Consider the following 21745-nt stretch of genomic DNA (forward strand, 5'->3'; position numbering starts at 1 on the left):
ATATATATATGTGTGTGTGTGCATATATATATATGTGTGTGTGTATATATATATATAGCTGTAGTTCACTGAAATTCAAGTATTTATTTTTTATATATATTTATATATATAAAAGAAATACTTGAATTACAGTGAATTACAGATATATATATATATATATATATATATATATATATATATATATATATATATATATATATATATATATATATATATATATATATATATATGTATATACACATATATATACATATATATATATACATATACATATATATATATATATATATATATATATATATATATATGTATATACACATATATATACATATATATATATACATATACATATATATATATATATATATATATATATATATATATATATATATATATATCTATATATATATATATATATATATATATGTATATATATATATATATATATGTATATATATATATATATATATATATATATATATATATATATATATATATATATATATATATATAGCTGTAATTCACTGAAATTCAAGTGTTTATTTTATTATATATATATATATATATATATATATATATATATATATATATATATATATATATAAAATAAATACTTGAATTTCAGCGAATTACATATATATATATATATATATATATATATATATATATATATATATATATATATATATATATATATATACATATATATACATATATATATATATAGCTGTAATTTGGTGAAATTCAAGTATTTATTCTATTATACATATATATATATATATATATATATATATATATATATATATATATATATATATATATATGTATATATATATATATATATATATATATATATATATATATATATATATATATATATGTATATATATATATATATATATATATATATATATATATATATATATATATATATATATATATATATATATATATATATATATATATAAATAAAAGAAGGAGGATAGGGATGATGTTCGTTAAGAAATTTTGAATATCTCCCTAATTCTGAGGTGTCAAGGTTGGCAAGTATAACCATAGCAACGCTTACTCCAATCAGTTATCATAATTCCAAATAGGTAGATATCTTCGACATCCTCAACTGTAAGGGTTGCCAGGCGCCCGCCGCTCCCGATCCCCCCCCGGGACCCGAGATCTTGTCAATTTCGTTGAGAGGCCAGTTGGTCGATTCCATTGTTTAGATTTTGAAAAGCTGGTGCAAAATGAGGCGACAAAAGACAAGACAAAACAAAGAAGCTTGCAGGAGAGATAAGGGAGGAGGGGGGAGGGAACGTGTCTGCCTTCGACGAGTGCCAGAGAGAAAGAGCATTTTGCACAGCATTTGAGTAAATATATTCATAGATGGTACCAACAGTGTCGTCTGTTGTGCAGTTGGTATCAGTTCCAAACCCAGCTAGCGCCCCCAGTGCCGATCCCCAGGTCAGATGAACTGCGTCACGTTGATTATCACTAAGCCCAAATCATCATAAATCATGCGAGTGACCTCGCCGTGCACGGTTACCCCTGATGAGAGAAGTAAAGTGCTACCTGAGGTATGCTTCTTTAATTGCACACATACATAAAGACTGATTGCTCAACACTGGACTGGCGGAAGGGTTCTGGCGAGTCCACGCTCCTCAGGTTAGACACTTACTTAGTCCTCGGCGCTGGCGGCCCACGCTCGTCCATTGATTGCCTGTAATGGCGGGATATTGTGACGGCTGAGAAAAGAGGAAGGTGGATGGTGTGGGTGGCGTTCGCCTACAACAGAGCTGGGCAAATATTTAGACTCGGGGGGCCAGTTTGAGAGACAACAATGTGTCTGGGGGGGCCAATGTAATTATACGTACATATTTAGAGGTACAAATCTGCTGTACAGTATCAGTGTTTGGGTCCTCTTTTTCTGGAACACTGCAAAAACTGAAATTAAGTAACATCTGAACCGAGAATGTCGTTGTGGCTTGTGCAGCCCTTTGAGACACTCGTGATGTAGGGCTGAGAGTCCAGTCCATAGTGGATCTAACATAATAGTGTGAGTCCAGTCCATAGTGGATTTAACATAATAGTGAGAGTCCAGTCCGTAGTGGATCTAACATAATAGTGAGAGAGTCCAGTCCATAGTGGATCTAACATAATAGTGAGAGTCCAGTCCATAGTGGATCTAACATAATAGTGAGAGAGTCCAGTCCATAGTGGATCTAACATAATAGTGAGAGTCCAGTCCATAGTGGATCTAACATAATAGTGAGAGTCCGGTCCATAGTGGATCTAACATAATAGTGAGAGTTCAGTCCATAGTGGATCTAACATAATAGTGGGAGTCCAGTCCATAGTGGATCTAACATAATAGTGAGAGTCCGGTCCTTAGTGGATCTAACATAATAGTGAGAGTCCAGTCCATAGTGGATCTAACATAATAGTGTGAGAGTCCAGTCCATAGTGGATCTAACATAATAGTGGGAGTCCAGTCCATAGTGGATCTAACATAATAGTTTGAGAGTCCAGTCCATAGTGGATCTAACATAATAGTGGGAGTCCAGTCCATAGTGGATCTAACATAATAGTGGGAGTCCAGTCCATAGTGGATCTAACACAGTAGTGTGAGAGTCCAGTCCATAGTGGGGCCAGCAGGAGATCCTCTTTAATAGAGAAAGGTCAGCAGTGCAGAGATGTCCCCAACTGATGCACAGAGTAGTGGTCCACCTTGGGTCCCGACTTAGGACAGCTAGCATCTCATCTGTGGTCACCGAATCTGTGCCCCCCCCTCCACCACAAAGGAGAGAGGGTCAGAGCAGAAAAGAAACGGCAGATCAACTGGTCTAAAAAGGGGTGTCTATTTAAAAGCTAGAGTGTACAAATGAGTTTTAAGATGGGACTTAAATGCTTCTACTGAGGTAGCATCTCTAACTGTTACCAGTAGAACATTCCAGAGTATTGGAGCCCCAATAGAAAACGCTCTATAGACCGCAGACTTTTTTGGGGGGCTCTGGGAATCGCTAATAAACCGGAGTTCTTTGAACGCAGATTTCTTGCCGGGACATATGGTACAATACAATCGGCAAGATAGGATGGAGCTAGACCCTTTAGTATTTTATACGTAAGTAGTAAAACCTTAAAGTGCACAGGAAGCCAGTGCAGGTGAGCCAGTATAGGTATATGTATAGGTATATATGGTATAGGTATATATATAGGTATATATGTATATAAAGGTATATACAGTATAGGTATATATATAGGTATATATGTATATAAAGGTATATACAGTATAGGTATATATATAGGTATATATGTATATAAAGGTATATACAGTATAGGCGTATTATTTTGAAACTTTCTTGTTCTTGTCAAAAGTCTAGCAGCCGCATTTTGTACCAACTGTAATCTTTTAATGCTAGACATAGGGGGACCCGAAAATAATACGTTACAGTAATCGAGACGAGACGTAACGAATGCATGAATAATGATCTCAGCGTCGCTCGTGGACAAAATGGAACGGATTTTAGCGATATTACGTAGATGAAAGAAGGCCGTTTTAGTAACACTCTGTCACGATCTGTGGTCTAGATCATGTTCTGTTTGGTTATGTTTTGTTAGTTTTTGGACTCTACAGTTCCTGTTTTTGTGCACTCTTGTTTGTTTTGGTTTCCATGACTACTCATTAGTTCCACCTGCCTTATGCACGCGCCTGTTCTAATCGTGATATTATTATTTAAGCCTGTAGTAGTTGGGAAAGGGCATGTTCACCACTGTGTTACATGGCCTTTCCTTTTAATAACACTCAGTAAACCTTTGGGAACTGAGGAGCAGTCCGGGGGTCTCCCTTGTGCTATTTTAGGCTTCATAATGCGCCACACATTTTCAATGGGAGACAGGTCTGGACTACAGGCAGGCCAGTCTAGTACCCGCACTCCTTTACTATGAAGCCAAGTTGATGTAACACGTGGCTTGGCATTGTCTTGCTGAAATAAGCAGGGGCGTCCATGATAACGTTGCTCGGATGGCAACATATGTTGCTCAAAAACCTGTATGTACCTTTCAGCATTAATGGTGCCTTCACAGATGTGTAAGTTACCCATGTCTTGGGCACTAATACACCCCCATACCATCACAGTTGCTGGCTTTTACACTTTGCGCCTATAACATTCCGGAAGGTTCTTTTCCTCAACATCCACAGTTTCCAAAAACAATTTGAAATGTGGACTCGTTAGACCACAGAACACTTTTCCACTTTGTATCAGTCCATCTTAGATGAGCTCGGGCCCAGCGAAGCCGACGGCGTTTCTGGGTGTTGTTGATAAACGGTTTTCGCCTTGCATAGGAGAGTTTTCACTTGCACTTACAGATGTAGCGACCAACTGTAGTTACTGACAGTGGGTTTCTGAAGTGTTCCTGAGCCCATGTGGTGATATCCTTTACACACTGATGTGGCTTGTTGCTGCAGTACAGCCTGAGGGATGGAAGGTCACGGGCTTAGCTGCTTACGTGCAGTGATTTCTCCAGATTCTCTGAACCCTTTGATGATATTACGGAGCGTAGATGGTGAAATCCCTCAATTCCTTGCAATAGCTGGTTGACAAAGGTTGTTCTTAAACTGTTCAACAATTTGCTCACGCATTTGTTGACAAAGTGGTGACCCTCGCCCCGTCCTTGTTTGTGAATGACTGAGCATTTCATGGAATCTACTTTTATACCCAATCATGGCACCCACCTGTTCTCAATTAGCCTGCACACCTGTGGGATGTTCCAAATAAGTGTTTGATGAGCATTCCTCAACTTTATCAGTATTTATTGCCACCTTTCCCAACTTCTTTGTCACGTGTTGCTGGCATCAAATTCTAAAGTTAATGATTATTTGCAGAAAAAAAAAAATGTTTATCAGTTTGAACATCAAATATGTTGTCTTTGTAGCATATTCAACTGAATATGGCTTGAAAATGATTAGCAAATCATTGTATTCCGTTTATATTTACATCTAACACAATTTCCCAACTCATATGGAAACAGGGTTTGTACTTCGTTGAGTTATAGTCTAGATTAAATCATGCTTTTACCTTAAAGCCGTGTCCAGGTCTAGTCCGTCTGCATCACGGGAGAACAAATCTCTGGTAAAACTCCACGTCATGACACACTCCTACAATGTTGTCTGCATGACGACATGTTTTGTCCTATCCCTCAACCATCACAACACTCAACATCCTCCATTTGTCTCCACCACTCTGGCTGAACATCTGCACTCAAATCAAGCCCTTTAAAGGCCTACTGAAAGCCACTACTAGCGACCACGCAGTCTGATAGTTTATATATCAATGATGAAATCGATAACATTGCAACACATGCCAATACGGCCGGGTTAACTTATAAAGTGACATTTAAAAATTTCCCGGGAAATATCCGGCTGAAACGTCGCGGTATGATGACGTATGCGCGTGACGTAGTCAGTTTAACGGACGTTATGGTACCCCGTAGAATCCTATACAAAAAGCTCTGTTTTCATTTCATAATTCCACAGTATTCTGGACATCTTTTGCAATTTGTTTAATGAACAATGAAGGCTGCAAAGAAGACAGTTGTAGGTGGGATCGGTGTATTAGCAGCGGACTACAGCAACACAACCAGGAGGACTTTGTTGGAGCGCTAGCCGTGCTAGCCGCCGACCTCACCTTGACTTCCTACGTCTCCAGGCCGCCAAACGCATCGGGTGAAGTCCTTCGCCCTTCTGCCGATCGCTGGAACGCAAGTGAGCACGGGTGTTGATGAGCAGATGAGGGCTGGCTGGCGTAGGTGGAGAGCTAATGTTTTTAGCATAGCTCTGTGCGGTCCGGTTGCTAAGTTAGCTTCAATGGCGTCGTTAGCACAGCATTGTTAACCTTCGCCAGCCTGGAAAGCATTAACCGTGTATTTACATGTCCACGGTTTAATAGTATTGTTGATTTTCTATCCATCATTCCAGTCAGGGGTTTATTTTTTTTGTTTCTATATGCAGTTAAAGCACGATGCTATCACGTTAGCTCGTAGCTAAAGCATTTCGCCGATGTATTGTCGTGGAGATAAAAGGCACTGAATGTCCATTTCGCGTTCTCGACTCTCATTTTCAAGAGGATATAGTATCCCAGGTGGTTTAAAATACAAATCCGTGATCCACAATAGAAAAAGGAGAGTGTGGAATCCAATGAGCCAGCTTGTACCTAAGTTACGGTCAGAGCGAAAAAAGATACGTCCATCACTGCCTCTCAAGTCCTTCACTGTAACGTTCCTCATCCACGAATCTTTCATCCTCGCTCAAATTAATGGGGTAATCATCACTTTCTCGGTCCGAATCTCTCTCGCTCCATTGTAAACAATGGAGAATTGTGAGGAATACTAGCTCCTGTGACGTCACGCTACTTTTTTTATCAGCGAGCAAAAGTTGCGAACTTTATCGTCGATTTTCTCTACTACATCCTTTCAGCAAAAATATGGCAATATCGCGAAATGATCAAGTATGACACATAGAATGGATCTGCTATTCCCGTTGAAATAAAAAAAAAATCATTTCAGTAGGCCTTTAAACACCGATTGTGTTGTGTAGCCGACAACAACCCGGGACAACACAACAACCCGTCACACAAACACACGTGCACGTCCTCACTGCTCAACGCCTCCTTTTTATGCATCCACTTCGCTGTGAGATACAACTCAAATCCAAATTACTTTTACACTGCTTTACCACTATTATTAAACACACAAAATAGGTATCACACACACACACACACACGCACTCAAGCAAACGAGCGGCGTAAAAACTATCAAAAAGCGAGTGTGGGTGGAAATAATTGCTATTCCTACAGGATGACGATTAGATTTCCAGTGTGGAGGGGGAGCGAAAGAAAAAAAACTGTGAAATTGCATGCTTTTAACAACATCGGGTTGAAATATCATCTCTCTGAAACGCGAGAAAGCTCCGGGTAACTAGATAAGTATAACCTATGCATCCGAGGTGTCCAACTTGTAACCACTGCGTCACTGTATCTCGAATCGGCAAAAAAAAAATCCCTGCGTTTCCGTGACATGTGAGCGGGTATATGAGTATTTTCACTTTGAAAGCATTTGTACAACCTTTCACTGGACAACTCACAACACGTTCCTTCGAGTGAGCTATTAAAAATGAGCCTTAAACGCTGTGAATATGTTAAATAGCTGCGTGCAAGCAGTTCCAACACACGTAAACACACAGCGTGGTTCATTTCCATGCATTTTATCAAATTATTTATTATTTATCAAAAAAAAACTAGAGGGTTTACAGTAAAAATGTGTCATCTTTGGTTGCCATCTTTGGTTGCCATCTTTGGTTGCCTCCACATGCAAACTCCACACACAAGGAACCCCGAGCCTTGGAATCGAACCCAGGACCCTCTCACTGCGAGGCAGTGAGATTCTGTATCTAGAATCGGCAAAATATATATATATATATATATATATATATATATATATATATATATATATATATATATATATATATATATATATATATATATATATATATATATATATATATATATATATATATTTATATTTATATTTTTTTGTATATATATACATATGTATATGTATATATATACTGTATATATATATTTTTTGGTGTATATATATATATATATATATATATATATATATATATATATATATACACACAAAAATATATATATATACATATACATACATATATATATATATATATATATATATACACACAAATATATATATATATACATATACATATACACACATATATATATATATATATATATATATATATATATATATATATATATATATATATATATATATATATATATATATATATATATACATATTATTTTTTTTGTGTATATATATATATATATATATATATATATATATATATATATATATATATATATATATATATATATATATTTATGTATACACATTTTTCTTAGAGTATATTTCTTTTTTATTATTCATTTTATTTAACTTGGATATTTATAAGTTTACATTCCATAAAATAACATATAGACATACATAGTATATATAGACATATAGACATATATACATATAAACATATACATATACATACTTATATGTATATATACATAGGTATATGTATGTATATGTTTATATGTATATGTTTATTTGTATATGTTTATATTTATATATTTATAAGTATATATGTCTATATGTTTATATGTTTGCATGTATGTGTATGTTTGTATATATACCATATATGTTTGCATACGTATGTGTGTATACATGTGTGTATATACTGTAAACATGGATACGTGTGGAGAGAGTTTTGTGTTTTTCCCATCATGCTTTGCAATGGATTAAAATGCGTGTAATTTAGAAGTTTTTATCGTACATAGTTTTTGTATAATGTCCACAAACTTCAGTGAGCAGGTTGTGTTATGTGTGTTGAAGTTTTGTGTTGGTTGAAATAGATGGATGGATGGAATTAATTATTTTTTTTGCATCATGACTAGGGAAGGTTGTTTGCATTGGGTCGTAAAAAGTAATTGCTGTGGAAATTCCCATCTAGAGCAATTTTAAAGCTCATTGTCCACTAGATGGCGGCATCAAAATTACTACTTAAAACGAATGTAAGATTCCTTATCAGACTTGAAGGCCTCGGCAGACCGTGGTCTGGACACCCCTGATCTAAACAAAATAGATATTTATTTATCAAGCCGCCGGGCTTTGTGTGATTACAACTGAAACTGAATAATTTTGCTTTTATTTTTGCGTACAAATCGAAGAGAACACGCTTGCATGTTCTCTTCTTCTCGTTTTAACGTGCTGTGACCGTGCGGGCGGTTCGACCACAACAGCGTGACCTTAGCAAGTCATACCGTAAGCATAGTGAGAAGGTGAAAATAGCCAGATGACAGTGAAGAGCCCTGTCGGAGGGTATGACTCATTACCAGGGAGCCGGAATAAAGCAGATTAAAAAAACGGAGTGGCCAGATGGCTGGGCTGCAAAGGCAGAACGTTGACAGACAGCATGTCGTTATTTTGTATCTTCCGCCGCTGCAGAATGGACGTCAATAACCAGGAGACGAAGGCTCCGCCCGTGTTTGTGAGGTTGCAAATGTGCAGATTAGAGCGGGTTAATTTACTCGGGGGGTAGAAACACCTGGCCGCGGCTGCTTCTCGTGCCGCGTTGAATGCTAATTGTGGCGGACAATTTGGGACAAGTGTGCAGAATGTGCGACGTCGCCTCCTCCTCCGCCGTCTTAGTCGGGGCTCGTTAAAAAGCACACCTGCTCGGTTGTACACGGTAATGACAACCGGTGGACTGACTTGCAGGACCATCGCGGGCTCATAATCGGGCTGCACCATTTTTTTTGCGACTTATACACACTATAATGCCAAAAGTATTTGGCCCCCTGCCTTGACTCACATATGAACTTGAAGTGCCATCCCATGGAATTGTCCAAAATGTGTTGGTATCCTGGAGATAGAGTCTGGTGGGCCGTGGGAGATGATCTAATTTCACCTATTTGGGTTAAAAATATTTTTTGCAAAGCAGTAATTATAGTCTGCAAATTATGTGTTGTTGTTGAGCTCGGCAGAGTAACCGTGTAATACTCTTCCATATCAGTAGGTGGCAGCCGGTAGCTAATTGCTTTGTAGATGTCGGAAACAGCGGGAGGCAGTGTGCAGGTAAAAAGGTATCTAATGCTTAAACCAAAAATAAACAAAAGGTGAGTGCCCCTAAGAAAAGGCATTGAAGCTTAGGGAAGGCTATGCAGAAACGAAACTAAAACTGAACTGGCTGCAAAGTAAACAAAAACAGAATGCTGGACGACAGCAAAGACTTACTGTGGCGCAAAGACAATGACAATCGACAATGTCCCCGCAAAGAAGGATAAAAACAACTGAAATATTCTTGATTGCTAAAACAGAGTAGATGCGGGAAATATCGCTCAAAGGAAGACATGAAACTGCTACAGGAAAATACCAAAAAAAGAGAAAAATCCATTAAAATAGGAGCGCAAGACATGAAATAAAACACTGCACACAGGAAAACAGCAATAAACTATTGAGACAAGAGCTATAGTGATGCATGCTTGGTTATGCTTTAAAGTCGTATCCAACAATTGCGACAACGACTTTTTACTGTCAACTGAGTTTCGTTTTTTTGTGATTTCTGCTGGTGGTGTGCCCTCCGCATTTTTTCCAACGCAAAAAATGTGCCTCGGCTCAAAAAAGGTTGAAAAACACTGTCCTGGAGCATTCAAAGTTACTTTCACTGCAACTGAGGGGCCAAGCCCAACTCCTGGAAAAACAACCCCACACCATAATTCCTCCCCCACCAAATTCCACACTCGGTACGATACAGTCCGAAATGTAGCGTTCTCCTGGCGACGTCCAAACCCGGACTGGTACATCGGATTGCCAGATGGAAAAGCGTGACTCGTCAGTCCAGAGAAGGCGTCTCCACTGCTCTAGAGTCCAGTGGTTCTCAACCTTTTCTCAGTGATGTACCCCCTGTGGAATTTGTTTTAAATTCAAGTACCCCCTAATCAGAGCAAAGCCATTTTGGTTGAAAAAAAGAGATAAAGAAGTAAAATAAAACACTATGTCATCAGTTTCTGATTTATTAAATTGTATAACAGTGCAAAATATTGCTCATTTTTAGTGGTCTTTCTTGAACTATTTGGAAACAAAGATAGGTTTTTATTTATATTTATAAAGGATTTTTGAATTGTTGCTATTTTTAGAATATTTAAAAAAAATCTCACATACCCCTTGGTGTTCAAGTACCCCAGGGGTCGGCAACCCGCGGCTCCTTGACCACTCTGATGCGGCTCAGCTACATACATGCCGACCCCCCCGATTTTCCCAGGAGATTTATGGATGTCAGTGTCTCTCATAAATTACTCCCAGGGAAAAAATAATCCTATTTACACTCTAATTACTAAATAAAGGGCGTGCCCTAATTGCACTGCAGTAATTGTCCTCTATAGCATTTACATACAGCGTGCCAGTCCAGCCACATGTTGCATGTTGTTATTACTTGCACACAGAGGAGACAGCAAAGCATACTTACTCATCAGCCACACAGCTTACACTGACGGTAGCCGTATCAAACAACTTTAACATTGTTACGTTACAAATATGCGCCACACTGTGAACCCACACCAAAAAAGAATGAAAAACACATTTCTGGAGAACATCCCACCGTAACACAACATAAACACAACACAACCACTACCCAGAATCCCATGCAGCCCTAACTCTTCCGGTCTACATTATACACCCCCGCTACCACCAAATCCCCCCACACATCAACCCCCCCCTCTCCGTGCGTTGGTTGAGCGGAAGAGTTAGGGCTGCATGGGATTCTGGGTATTGGTACCGTCAGTGTAAGATGTGTGGCTGCTGAGTTAGTACGCCTTGCTGTCACTTACGTGAGCAAGCTGAAATTGCATTCTACGTGCGGTCGAGCAGGTACACTGTTAGGGCAGACTGTAGAGGGCGCCAAATGCAGTGTCATCACGCTCTGATATTCGGGAGTTTCCCGGGAAAAGTGAGAGGGTTGGCAAATATGACGCTATCAAGCGCCATTAGTTCAAAACTCGCGGGCCGCACTAACATCAAATTTCCACATTAAAGTGCGTGCCAGTGCGTGTGTTGGAGACCCCTGGTTAACATAGCACAAAGCATTTAAGCTCTGTATGCGGTGTTTTTCATTAAAAAAAAATTACTTTCTTTAATTTGTGAAACTTGCCAAAATGGCTCTTTGAGTGGTAATGGTTGCCGACCCCTGAAGTACCCCCAGGGGTACGCATACCCCCATTTGAGAACCACTGCTCTAGAGTCCAGTGGTGACGTGCTTTACACCAGTGGTCCCCAACCTTTTTGTAGCTGGGGACCGGTCAACTCTTGAATTTTTTTTTTTTTTTTTTTTTTTTTTTCATAAAGAAATACAATCATGTGTGCTTACGGACAGTATCCTTGCAGACTGCATTGATCTGTATTGATATATAATGTATATATTGTGTTTTTTATGTTGATTTAACTAAAAAAAAAATTTTTTTATTTTATTTTTTTTATTTTTTTATTTCTTGCGCGGCCCGGTACCAATCGGTCCGCAGACCGGTACCGGTACACCACTGCATCCCACGCTTTGCATTGGACCTGGCGACGTATGGCTTAGATTCAGCCGCACGGCCATGGAAACTCATTCCATGAAGCGCTCTGCGTACTGTACGTGGGCTAATTGGAAGATCACATTAAGTTTGACTGTGCAGAAAGCCTTTGCACCATGCGCTCCAGCATCCGCTGACCCCTCTCTGTCAGTTTACGTGGCCTACCACATGGCGGCTGAGTTGCTGTTGTTCCCGAACTCTTCCATTTTCTTACAATAAAGCCGTCAGTTGACTTTGGAATATTTAGGAGTGAAGAAATTTCACCACAAGATTTGTTGCACAGGTGGCACCCTATGACAGTTCCACGCTGGAAATCACTGAGCTCGTCACAAATGTTTGTAGAAACAGTCTCCATGCCTAAGTGCTTGATTTTTTACAGTTAAAGGCCTACTGAAATGATTTTTTTTTATTTAAACGGGGATAGCAGATCTATTCTATGTGTCATACTTGATCATTTCGCGATATTGCCATATTTTTGCTGAAAGGATTTAGTAGAGAACAACGACGATAAAGATTGCAACTTTTGGTATCTGATAAAAAAAAAGGCTTGCCCCTACCGGAAGTAGCGTGACGTAGTCAGTTGAACATATACGCAAAGTTCCCTATTGTTTACAATGATGGCCGCATGAAGTGAGAGAGATTCGGACCGAGAAAGCGACAATTTCCCCATTAATTTGAGCGAGGATGAAAGATTTGTGGATGAGGAAAGTGCAAGTGAAGGACTAGTGGGGAGTTGAAGCTATTCAGATAGGGAAGATGCTGTGAGAGCCGGGGGTGACCTGATATTCAGCTGGGAATGACTACAACAGTAAATAAACACAAGACATATATATACTCTATTAGCCACAACACAACCAGGCTTATATTTAATATGACACAAATTAATCCTGCATAAAAACACCTGCGTGTTTGTTATGCTAGCTCCTAGCTCCTCTGCTAGCTCCTAGCTCCATAGAACACGCCAATACAATTCAAACACCTGATCAACACACACAATCACTCAGCCCAAAAGACCGTTCACCTAACCCAAGGTTCATAAAGCTTATATATTTTTAAAAAGTTACGTACGTGACGCGCACGTACGGTATGGTACGTGTTATGCTAACTCCTAGCTCCTCTGCTAGCTCCTAGCTCCATAGAACACGCCAATACAATTCAAACACCTGATCAACACACACAATCACTCAGCCCAAAAGACCGTTCACCTAACCCAAGGTTCATAAAGCTTATATATTTTAAAAAAGTTACGTACATACGCAAAAAAAAGCCAAAGCTGCATACTCACAGTAGCACGTCTGCGTCTTTGTCATCCAAATCAAAGTAATCCTGGTAAGAGTCTGTGTTGTCCCAGTTCTCTACAGGCGTCTGTGTATCCAAGTCAAAAGCCCTCCTGGTTAGAGTCTCTGTTATCCGAGTTCTTCCATCTCGACTGCATCTTTCGGGAATGTAAACAAAGAAGTGCCGGCTGTGTACTGTTGTTGCTGACTAAGTTCGAAAAATACGTCCATTTCGCACCGACAACTTTCTTCTTTGCTTGCTCGGCTTCCTTCTCCATAATGCAATGAACATGATTGCAACAGATTCACGAACACAGATGTCCAGAATACTGTGGAATTATGAAATGAAAACAGAGCTTTTTCGTATTGGCTTCAATGTGGAAGGCATACCCGTGTTCGCCGGTCTACGTCACGCGCATACGTCATCCTTAGAGGCGTTTCGAACCGGAAGTTTAGCGGCAAATTTAAAATGTCACTTTATAAGTTAACCAGGCGGTATTGGCATGTGTTATAATGTTAAGATTTCATCATTGATATATAAACTATCAGACTGCGTGGTCGGTAGTAGTGGCTTTCAGTAGGCCTTTAAGTGTTTAGGACACCTGATTCTCACATTTGGATGGGTGGCCAAATACTTTTGGCAATATAGTGTATTACAACATCCATCTCGAGACTTGCCAACAGAGGGGAGGGACCATGACTTCTGTTTTGTTTGATCAGCCGTTTTACTGCCCGTGTTACAGACACCATACGGAAACAATAAAGGAACATTTACAGAATATTGTGTAAATAACTCATTTTACGGCTTATACAGACTTTTTCTTCTCAAATTTAGTGGGTGCGGCTCTGTAGTCGGAAAAACCTGGTAATTGGAATTTTGGGAGACATTCTCAATTCAGTTTGGAACCGTGCCGCCGCTCCTCTGTAGCGCGAATCCAATTAAACGTGCACTCTCGGTCTCAGCACGCCCGCGAGCCGGGCCACAAACAATGCGTGCTCGGCGTCTGGGAACGGCAATACAGGAAGCGTGAGATCGGCCCTCGTTTTATCTTTAAGGCCGACGTTACAAGCGTCCCTCTGTGGCACGTCTGCAGTCGGTCACGTGGCAGCAGCACCATGTTTATCTCTCGCGTGGGTGTAGGCGCTTCACCTTCGCATCAGCTTTGTGCTCCGACACTGTCTCCGCCGGTTTTGACGTGGCCCCTCGGGTGTGATGAGAATTGGAATGCGACGCGCGGCTGTCAGGAGGAGAGTGATGCGGACCGACGTGCGGATGATTTCAATCTGTCGTCATCCGCTTCCGCTTAAGGCCTTCAATCATGCACGAACACCGCCTTGCTTGTTGCAATCTGAAGTCAAATCTGTGATTGTCGTCGCTCATGAAGTCGCGGTCTGATGTTTTCGAGGGGAGCGCCACTTGTTGAGGCTGCTCCTATCTCTGGTCGGCGCTCGGATCGTGCACGGTGCAAAACCCAAAAGCGGTGAATATGTCACGTTGTGTAAATGGTAAATAAAAACAGAATGCAATGATTTGCGAATCCTTTTCAACTTACACTAGCGTTCAGAAGTTTGGGGTCACCCAAGCAATTTAGTGGAATAGCCTTCATTTCTAAGAACAAGAATAGACTGTCGAGTTTCAGATGAAAGTTCTCTTTTTCTGGCCATTTTGAGCGTTTAATTGACCCCACAAATGTGACGCTCCAGAAACTCAATCTGCTCAAAGGAAGGTCAGTTTTGTAGCTTCTGTAACGAGCTAAAGTGTTTTCAGATGTGTGAACATGATTGCACAAGGGTTTTTCTAATCATCAATTAGTCTTCTGAGCCAATGAGCAAACACATTGTACCATTAGAACACTGGAGTGATAGTTGCTGGAAATGGGCCTCTATACACCTATGTAGATATTGCACCAAAAACCAGACATTTGCAGCTAGAATAGTCATTTACCACATTAGCAATGTACAGAGTGTATTTCTTTAAAGTTAAGACTAGTTTAAAGTTGTCTTCAATGAAAAGTACAGTGCTTTTCCTTCAAAAATAAGGACATTTCAATGTGACCCCAAACTTTTGAACGGTAGTGTGTATTCAATTGAATAGATTGCAAAGACAAGCTATTTAATGTTCGATTTGAAAAACGTCATATTTTTTTGCAAATAGTCATTCACTCAGAATTTAGTGGCAGCAACACATTGCAGTGTTTCCCATAAACTGCCAAGATACCTGTGGCGGTGGGGGCGTGGCTATGGGCGTGGTCAACATGACATCTTCGAGTAATTTGCATAATTTACTACAATGATATGATTTTCTATAAAAAGGCTCAAAAAAAGTATACTTACTAATTAATAATAACAGTTTTGTTTTAAACGTCCATCCATCCATCCATTTTACAACATAATTACAACACTTTATGTACATATTTATATACAGATTTGAACAATAAGTTATTCACTGAACTACATTTATTAATTGTGGTTCTTACAAAAAATATATCTTATAAAATATAAAAGCTAAAATGTCTCTTAAAGCTCTGCCCCTTTAATTAGTGCATACTAAATCATTTAACTTTAGCCTACTACTACAACCATATTATTTACCAGCAACATAAAGTGAAACAGGTGCAGAGGTGTCCTGCCACAGTCAGTAACAAATAAACAGAAAACAGTAGTGGTCAAATACAAATAAGGCAACAAGAGAAGTATCCTACACTTCTCTTTTGTAAAGTAAATCTGAACAGCCGATATGGGCATCTACATCAACTATATGATTTGCCTGAGAAGCTGGACAAGACAAAAAAAAAAAAATTTTTAATTAAAAAAAAAATTATAAAAAATGTATTTTTAATTGTGGCGGACGTAATTATTTTGTGGCGGGCCGCCACGAATAAATGAATGTGTGGGAAACACTGCATTGCAAGAAAGTTGTCACAGGGGCATTTTTACCACTGTGTTACATGGCCTTTCCTTTTAACAACACTCAGTGGACTAAAGGCAGGCCAGTATAGTACCCGCACTCTTTAACTATGAAGCCACGCTGTTATAACACGTAGCTTGGCATTGTCTTGCTGAAATAAGCAGGGGCGTCCATGATAACGTTGCTTGGATTCCGTGTGCGGCCCTCAGTGGAAAAAGTTTGGACACCCCTGCTCTAGACATTGTAATAACAACCCAAAAAATATATAAAAGACATTTTACTTACTTGAATCTGATGAATCCAGTCCAATGAAACAAATAGATGTTGTTCGAAGGAAACCTTGAGAGGTTGTGTGAGTTCATGGCCAGAAGGCGTGACTTATAAACAAATGTACAATCAGGCCTGGCCCTAACCAATCTGGCGCCCTAGGCAAGATTTTAGGTGGCGCCCCCCCCCCCCCCCCCCACACATCGGCAGTGAAGTGTATATACTCACAAGAAACCGAATAGCTTTGTCTTAGACCTTTTTTTTTACTTAAAGAAAGCAAATTAACATATTATATGAGAATGTTACGTTATGCTTATCTTTAACCGAATAACTGCAGTGCTCAAATTAAAAAACAGCATTCCCTCTCATGTGATATTGCTTAATTAACATTAATGATGTGCACTTGAACAACTAGGCTTACAACTATACCTAATATATAAAGGGGTGGAAAAGTGACTATTACCTGCAGGGCAAACATTAGCTAACCAGAAGGAAATAAGAATGTAAACAAAAAACACCTGCTTAAAAGATCTAATACAAATGTCCCTGAGGAATGTAAGGTGGGAGTACTGTAATTACCTAACGTTACTTTATTATTTTCCATAACAATTTAGCCCCCTCCACAATATTAACCCGACGTTAAAACAGAACTAGCTATTTATTGATTAACAATTGCCGAATCATGTAATATTAGCTTAATGCTAAAAAGCCAGGTTACTATCACATTCTGTAACAGACAAATAATTTCATGTAGGCTAACGTTACATACCTGCTATCTCTGTCTTTTTCTCGTTTCTCCTCTTCTTTTCTATTCCCTGGGCACCTGACAGTTTTGGGCGTTTTGACATCTTGTGTTGATTTTTTGATGTGGTGACGTCCAAACAAAGTCATGATACGGGAAGGGAGGTGGCGCACCGTGCGGGGGGAGGGGGGGGCGTAATGTTGTAACAAATAATATTTCTATTAAATAGGCTTTACTTTGCATTTTAATTAACGTGGGATTATTTTTTGTATTTAGAAATAATAGTACCAATTTTTTTCTTTTTTTTTTTTTTCTTCAACATTTGTGGCACTGGCGTGGCGCCCCCTGATGGACGGCGCCCTTAGCATTTGCCTATACGGCCTATGCCACGGGCCGGCCCTGTGTACAATCCAATAGCCTTGTGAGACTGAACAATAGGACCCAATGACTATGTAAACGTGGTAAAAAATAATAATATATATAACGGATTGTTTTTTTACGACGGTTAAAGGTAACGTTGTAATTTTACAACAAGGGGTGTTACAGGGTTAATCTACGTGTTCATTTACTGTTCAAATTTGCTTTCTGTTTTAACATGTTGTGTCTACACTTTTGTTGGGATGTAATAAGCACTTGTTATTAATGCGTAATAAGCGGTTAGCTAATGTAACCTCCTACATTGTGCAGTGAAGCCTATTTAGCTACTCTGTGTCCTGCCCACGCAAGTCCCCCGCAGCTCGGCAGATAGACAACTCCTCCAATGACGAGGCACGTTTCCTTTCTGTATTGACGCTTTAAAGTACCTGCAGAGTGGAAAAAAACAGGTTGACTTTGGTTGTGTTTGCGTTGTATCCGTTAAACCAGTGGTCCCCAACCACCGGGCCGCCGATTGGTACCGGGCCGCACAAGAAATTAAAAAAAAAAAAAAAAAATATGTTTTTTATTTTTTTATTTTTTTATTAAATCAACATAAAAAACACAAGATATACATTATATATCAATATAGAGCAATACAGTCTGCAGGGATACAGTCCATAAGCACACATGATTGTTTTTCTTAATGGAAAAAAAAATAAATAAAAAAAAATAAAAAAAAAATTAAATTTTCAAAAACATCGCTAACAATGTGTCAGGTTCAAACACTGATGACGTCTATTAATCAGACCAGAAGCAATGATCCTCAATTTAGCTCATGAGGAGAACGCATGGAGCTGCACACTTAGTCACAGTCTCGCCCTACGCTCTAAGGTACAGCTCCCGCGTCCCTCTATTTATTCAGGAGTTCCACAGTCAACACCACTCTAAAAGGAGTGGTCACACATACCATGCAAAGCAGGTCCAGTACGCACAATACGTGACGGAATGTGCTGGGGGCCTTGTGATTTCGCCTTGTCTCTGCTTCGTCTGCGTGCTGTCGTCATATCTTCGTTGAGGTCCTTGAAGTCTTTGGCTGTTAGCGGGCTAAAAGAAAGATAACATCTGCGGCTGAGGCCACCCCTCAGACAAGAAGTCTAACTTGAGCACAGTAGCTAATAACTATAGCAACGGACTTTAAGCATACTAAAGTTGTGTGATAATATATATACATGATTATTCTAACACAATGTAGTCCATGGGGGCTCTCTATTTCGCCCCCAAAATCCTCTAAATAACCATCCAAAACCTGGCAAGACTACTCTTTACACATATCGTGACCTGAATATTGAATAAATATTAGCGATGTTGTTATTATCAGCGCTAATGCAGACAAACTATTTTTTTACGAATGCAATGATAGACACAGGTAAGTAGCCCCCTGCTGCTTTTACTCTGAGTCGGCGGCTCCCGTATCATCGTGCCCCAGCTCGTCAAACTTATTCTAGATTATAAATCATGCCTCTCCTCTGGATATTAGCCCTGAATCTAGAAGTTGTTCATCTGTGACATTCAATTTATACCCGGAGATGGAGAGAAATACAAACAACCTAAGACGATCAAGATGAATTCTTCATGTAACCGGGAAGATATAAACATCCTATCAGTCGTCATCGCAGTGAGGGCAGACATCGTACAGTAAGCAATCATTTTTTAATGTAAAACTAGAATAAAGCATTTATTATATTAGACACATTGCTAATGTATGATACAATAATAATATATGTAACAATATATAAACATATTGTGCACAGCAAGTCACACAAACTGTATTTTTCAAAGGCAGTATAGTACCTTTCTGTATATTATATGAATGTGATTATTATGTTGTTTTTTTACGTACACTGTAAAAAAAATCTGCAGATTTTACGGTGAAAAAATGGTAACTAAATCACCCTAATTTTACTGTAAGTTTTTTTTAATTGTTTTTATTTATTTATTTTTTACAATATATTACGTTTAATGTAAAAACAATACCACTGTGTTTTTATGGAGAAAAGTTGCCGCAAATTTTACTGTAAAATTTCCATTGGGTTTTTACAACCTAGTACTGTAAATGGAAAAACAATACCCATTCATCCATCCATTTCCTACCGCTTGTCCCTTTTGAGGTCGCGGGGGGTGGTGCTGGAGCCTATCTCAGCTGTGTTTTTTTTTTAATTCTGGAAACTGAACTGCCAGTTTTTTACCGTGAAAAAAATGTGGTACAGTTTTTCCATTTACAGTAACACATCGTAAAAACAAAGAATTTTGCCTAAAAAAAAAAAAAAAAAATGTTGTTTTTTACCTTTACAGTAATACACTGTAAAAACAAAAACCGTAGATTTCAGTCGACAGAATTTTGCCCTAAAAAAACTATGGTAGTTTTTTCATTTTCCAGTAAAATGCTGTAAAAAAACCACTGTACATTTTTACCGTAAAACCTATTGTCATTTTTACAGTGGACAATTTGACAAAAAAAAATTGTTTGGAAATATGATCATATAATATTTGTTGCCATATTGGACACTATTACGGTTTGAAAGGTATACAATATCATGCGGTACGTATGGTACGTGTACCATAGGGCACACCGGATTATAAGGCGCACTGCCGATGAATGGACTATTGGCGACCTATTTTCATATATAAGGCGCACCGGATTATAAGGCGTTGTTTACTTGAGTCATATTGCCGTCATAGTGGGGGACGGCGTGGCACGATTGGGAGAGTGGCCATGCCAGCAACCTGACAGTTCCTGATTCAATCCCCACATTCTACCAACATTGTCACGTCCGTTGTGTCCTTGAGCGAGACACTTCACCCTTGCTCCTGATGGGTGGTGGTTAGCGCCTCGCATGGCAGCTCCCGCCATCAGTGTGTGAATGTGTGTGTGAATGTGGAAATAGTGTCAAAGCGCTTTGAGTACCCTGAAGGTAGAAAAACGCTATACAAGTACAACCCATTACATTTAGTGCAGTCTGCACATATCTCTTATGTTTGACTGCCATCTACTGGTCACACTTATTATTACACCATGTAACAAATAAAATAGCTTCGAGGTCAGTAAGCCATACTTGCCAACCCTCCCGTTTTTAGCGGGAGAATCCCGGTATTCAGCGCCTCTCCCGACAACCTCCCGGCAGAGATTTTCTCCGGACAAACTCCCGGTATTCAGCCGGAGCTGGAGGCCACGCCCCCTCCAGCTCAATGCGGACCGGAGTGGGGACAGCCTGTTCTCACGTCCGCTTTCCCAGCAGCTTGCCTGCCCAATGACGTCATAACATCTACGGCTTTTAGAGAGTAGAGTGCACAACAAGGAGAGAGAGTTCTTGGTTTCTTATGTGGGTTTATTGTTAGGCAGTTTCATTAACGTCTTCCCAGCGCGGTAACAACACACAACAACAGCAGTCACGTTTAGTCTACCGTAAAGCAGTTCGTCTGCCGTAAACGGCAATGTTGTGACACTCTTAAACAGGACAACACTGCCACCTACTGGATAGCCTGCAGAACACTGAAATTCAAGTATGTCTTTTATTTATATGTATAATAAAATAAAAAATAAAATAAAAATGTATATATAGCTAGAATTCACTAAAAGTCAAGTATTTCATATATATATATATATATATATATATATATATATATATATATATATATATGAAATACTTGATTTGGTGAATTCTAGCTGTTAATATACTCTCCTCTTAACCACGCCCTTAGCCACGCCCCAACCACGCCCCCCGCCCCAAACACGCCCCCCCCGCCGCCCCAAACACCCCCCCCCCTCCCCCCCGACACTCTTAAACAGGACAACACTGCCACCTACTGGATAGCCTGCAGAACACTGAAATTCAAGTATGTCTTTTATTTATATGTATAATAAAATAAAAAATAAAATAAAAATATATATATAGCTAGAATTCACTGAAAGTCAAGTATTTCATACATATATATATATATATATATA

General features: G+C 39.1%; 2 protein-coding genes across 9 annotated transcripts in view; one reads left to right on the forward strand and one right to left on the reverse strand.

Annotated features, from left to right (window-relative positions):
* Positions 1-5140, reverse strand: part of LOC133663672 (syntaxin-binding protein 5-like) — a 61334-nt gene extending 56194 nt beyond the window's left edge. Inside the window, exon 1 of the mRNA XM_062068357.1 lies at positions 5070-5140. Within this exon, the coding sequence (XP_061924341.1) occupies positions 5070-5140 (71 nt within the window). The remainder of the gene's footprint in view (positions 1-5069) is intronic.
* Positions 1-21745, forward strand: part of stxbp5l (syntaxin binding protein 5L) — a 516749-nt gene that overhangs the window by 272490 nt on the left and 222514 nt on the right. The window lies entirely within an intron of this gene.

Source organism: Entelurus aequoreus, linkage group LG13, assembly GCF_033978785.1.
Source record: "Entelurus aequoreus isolate RoL-2023_Sb linkage group LG13, RoL_Eaeq_v1.1, whole genome shotgun sequence".
Taxonomy (NCBI): Eukaryota; Metazoa; Chordata; class Actinopteri; order Syngnathiformes; family Syngnathidae; genus Entelurus; species Entelurus aequoreus.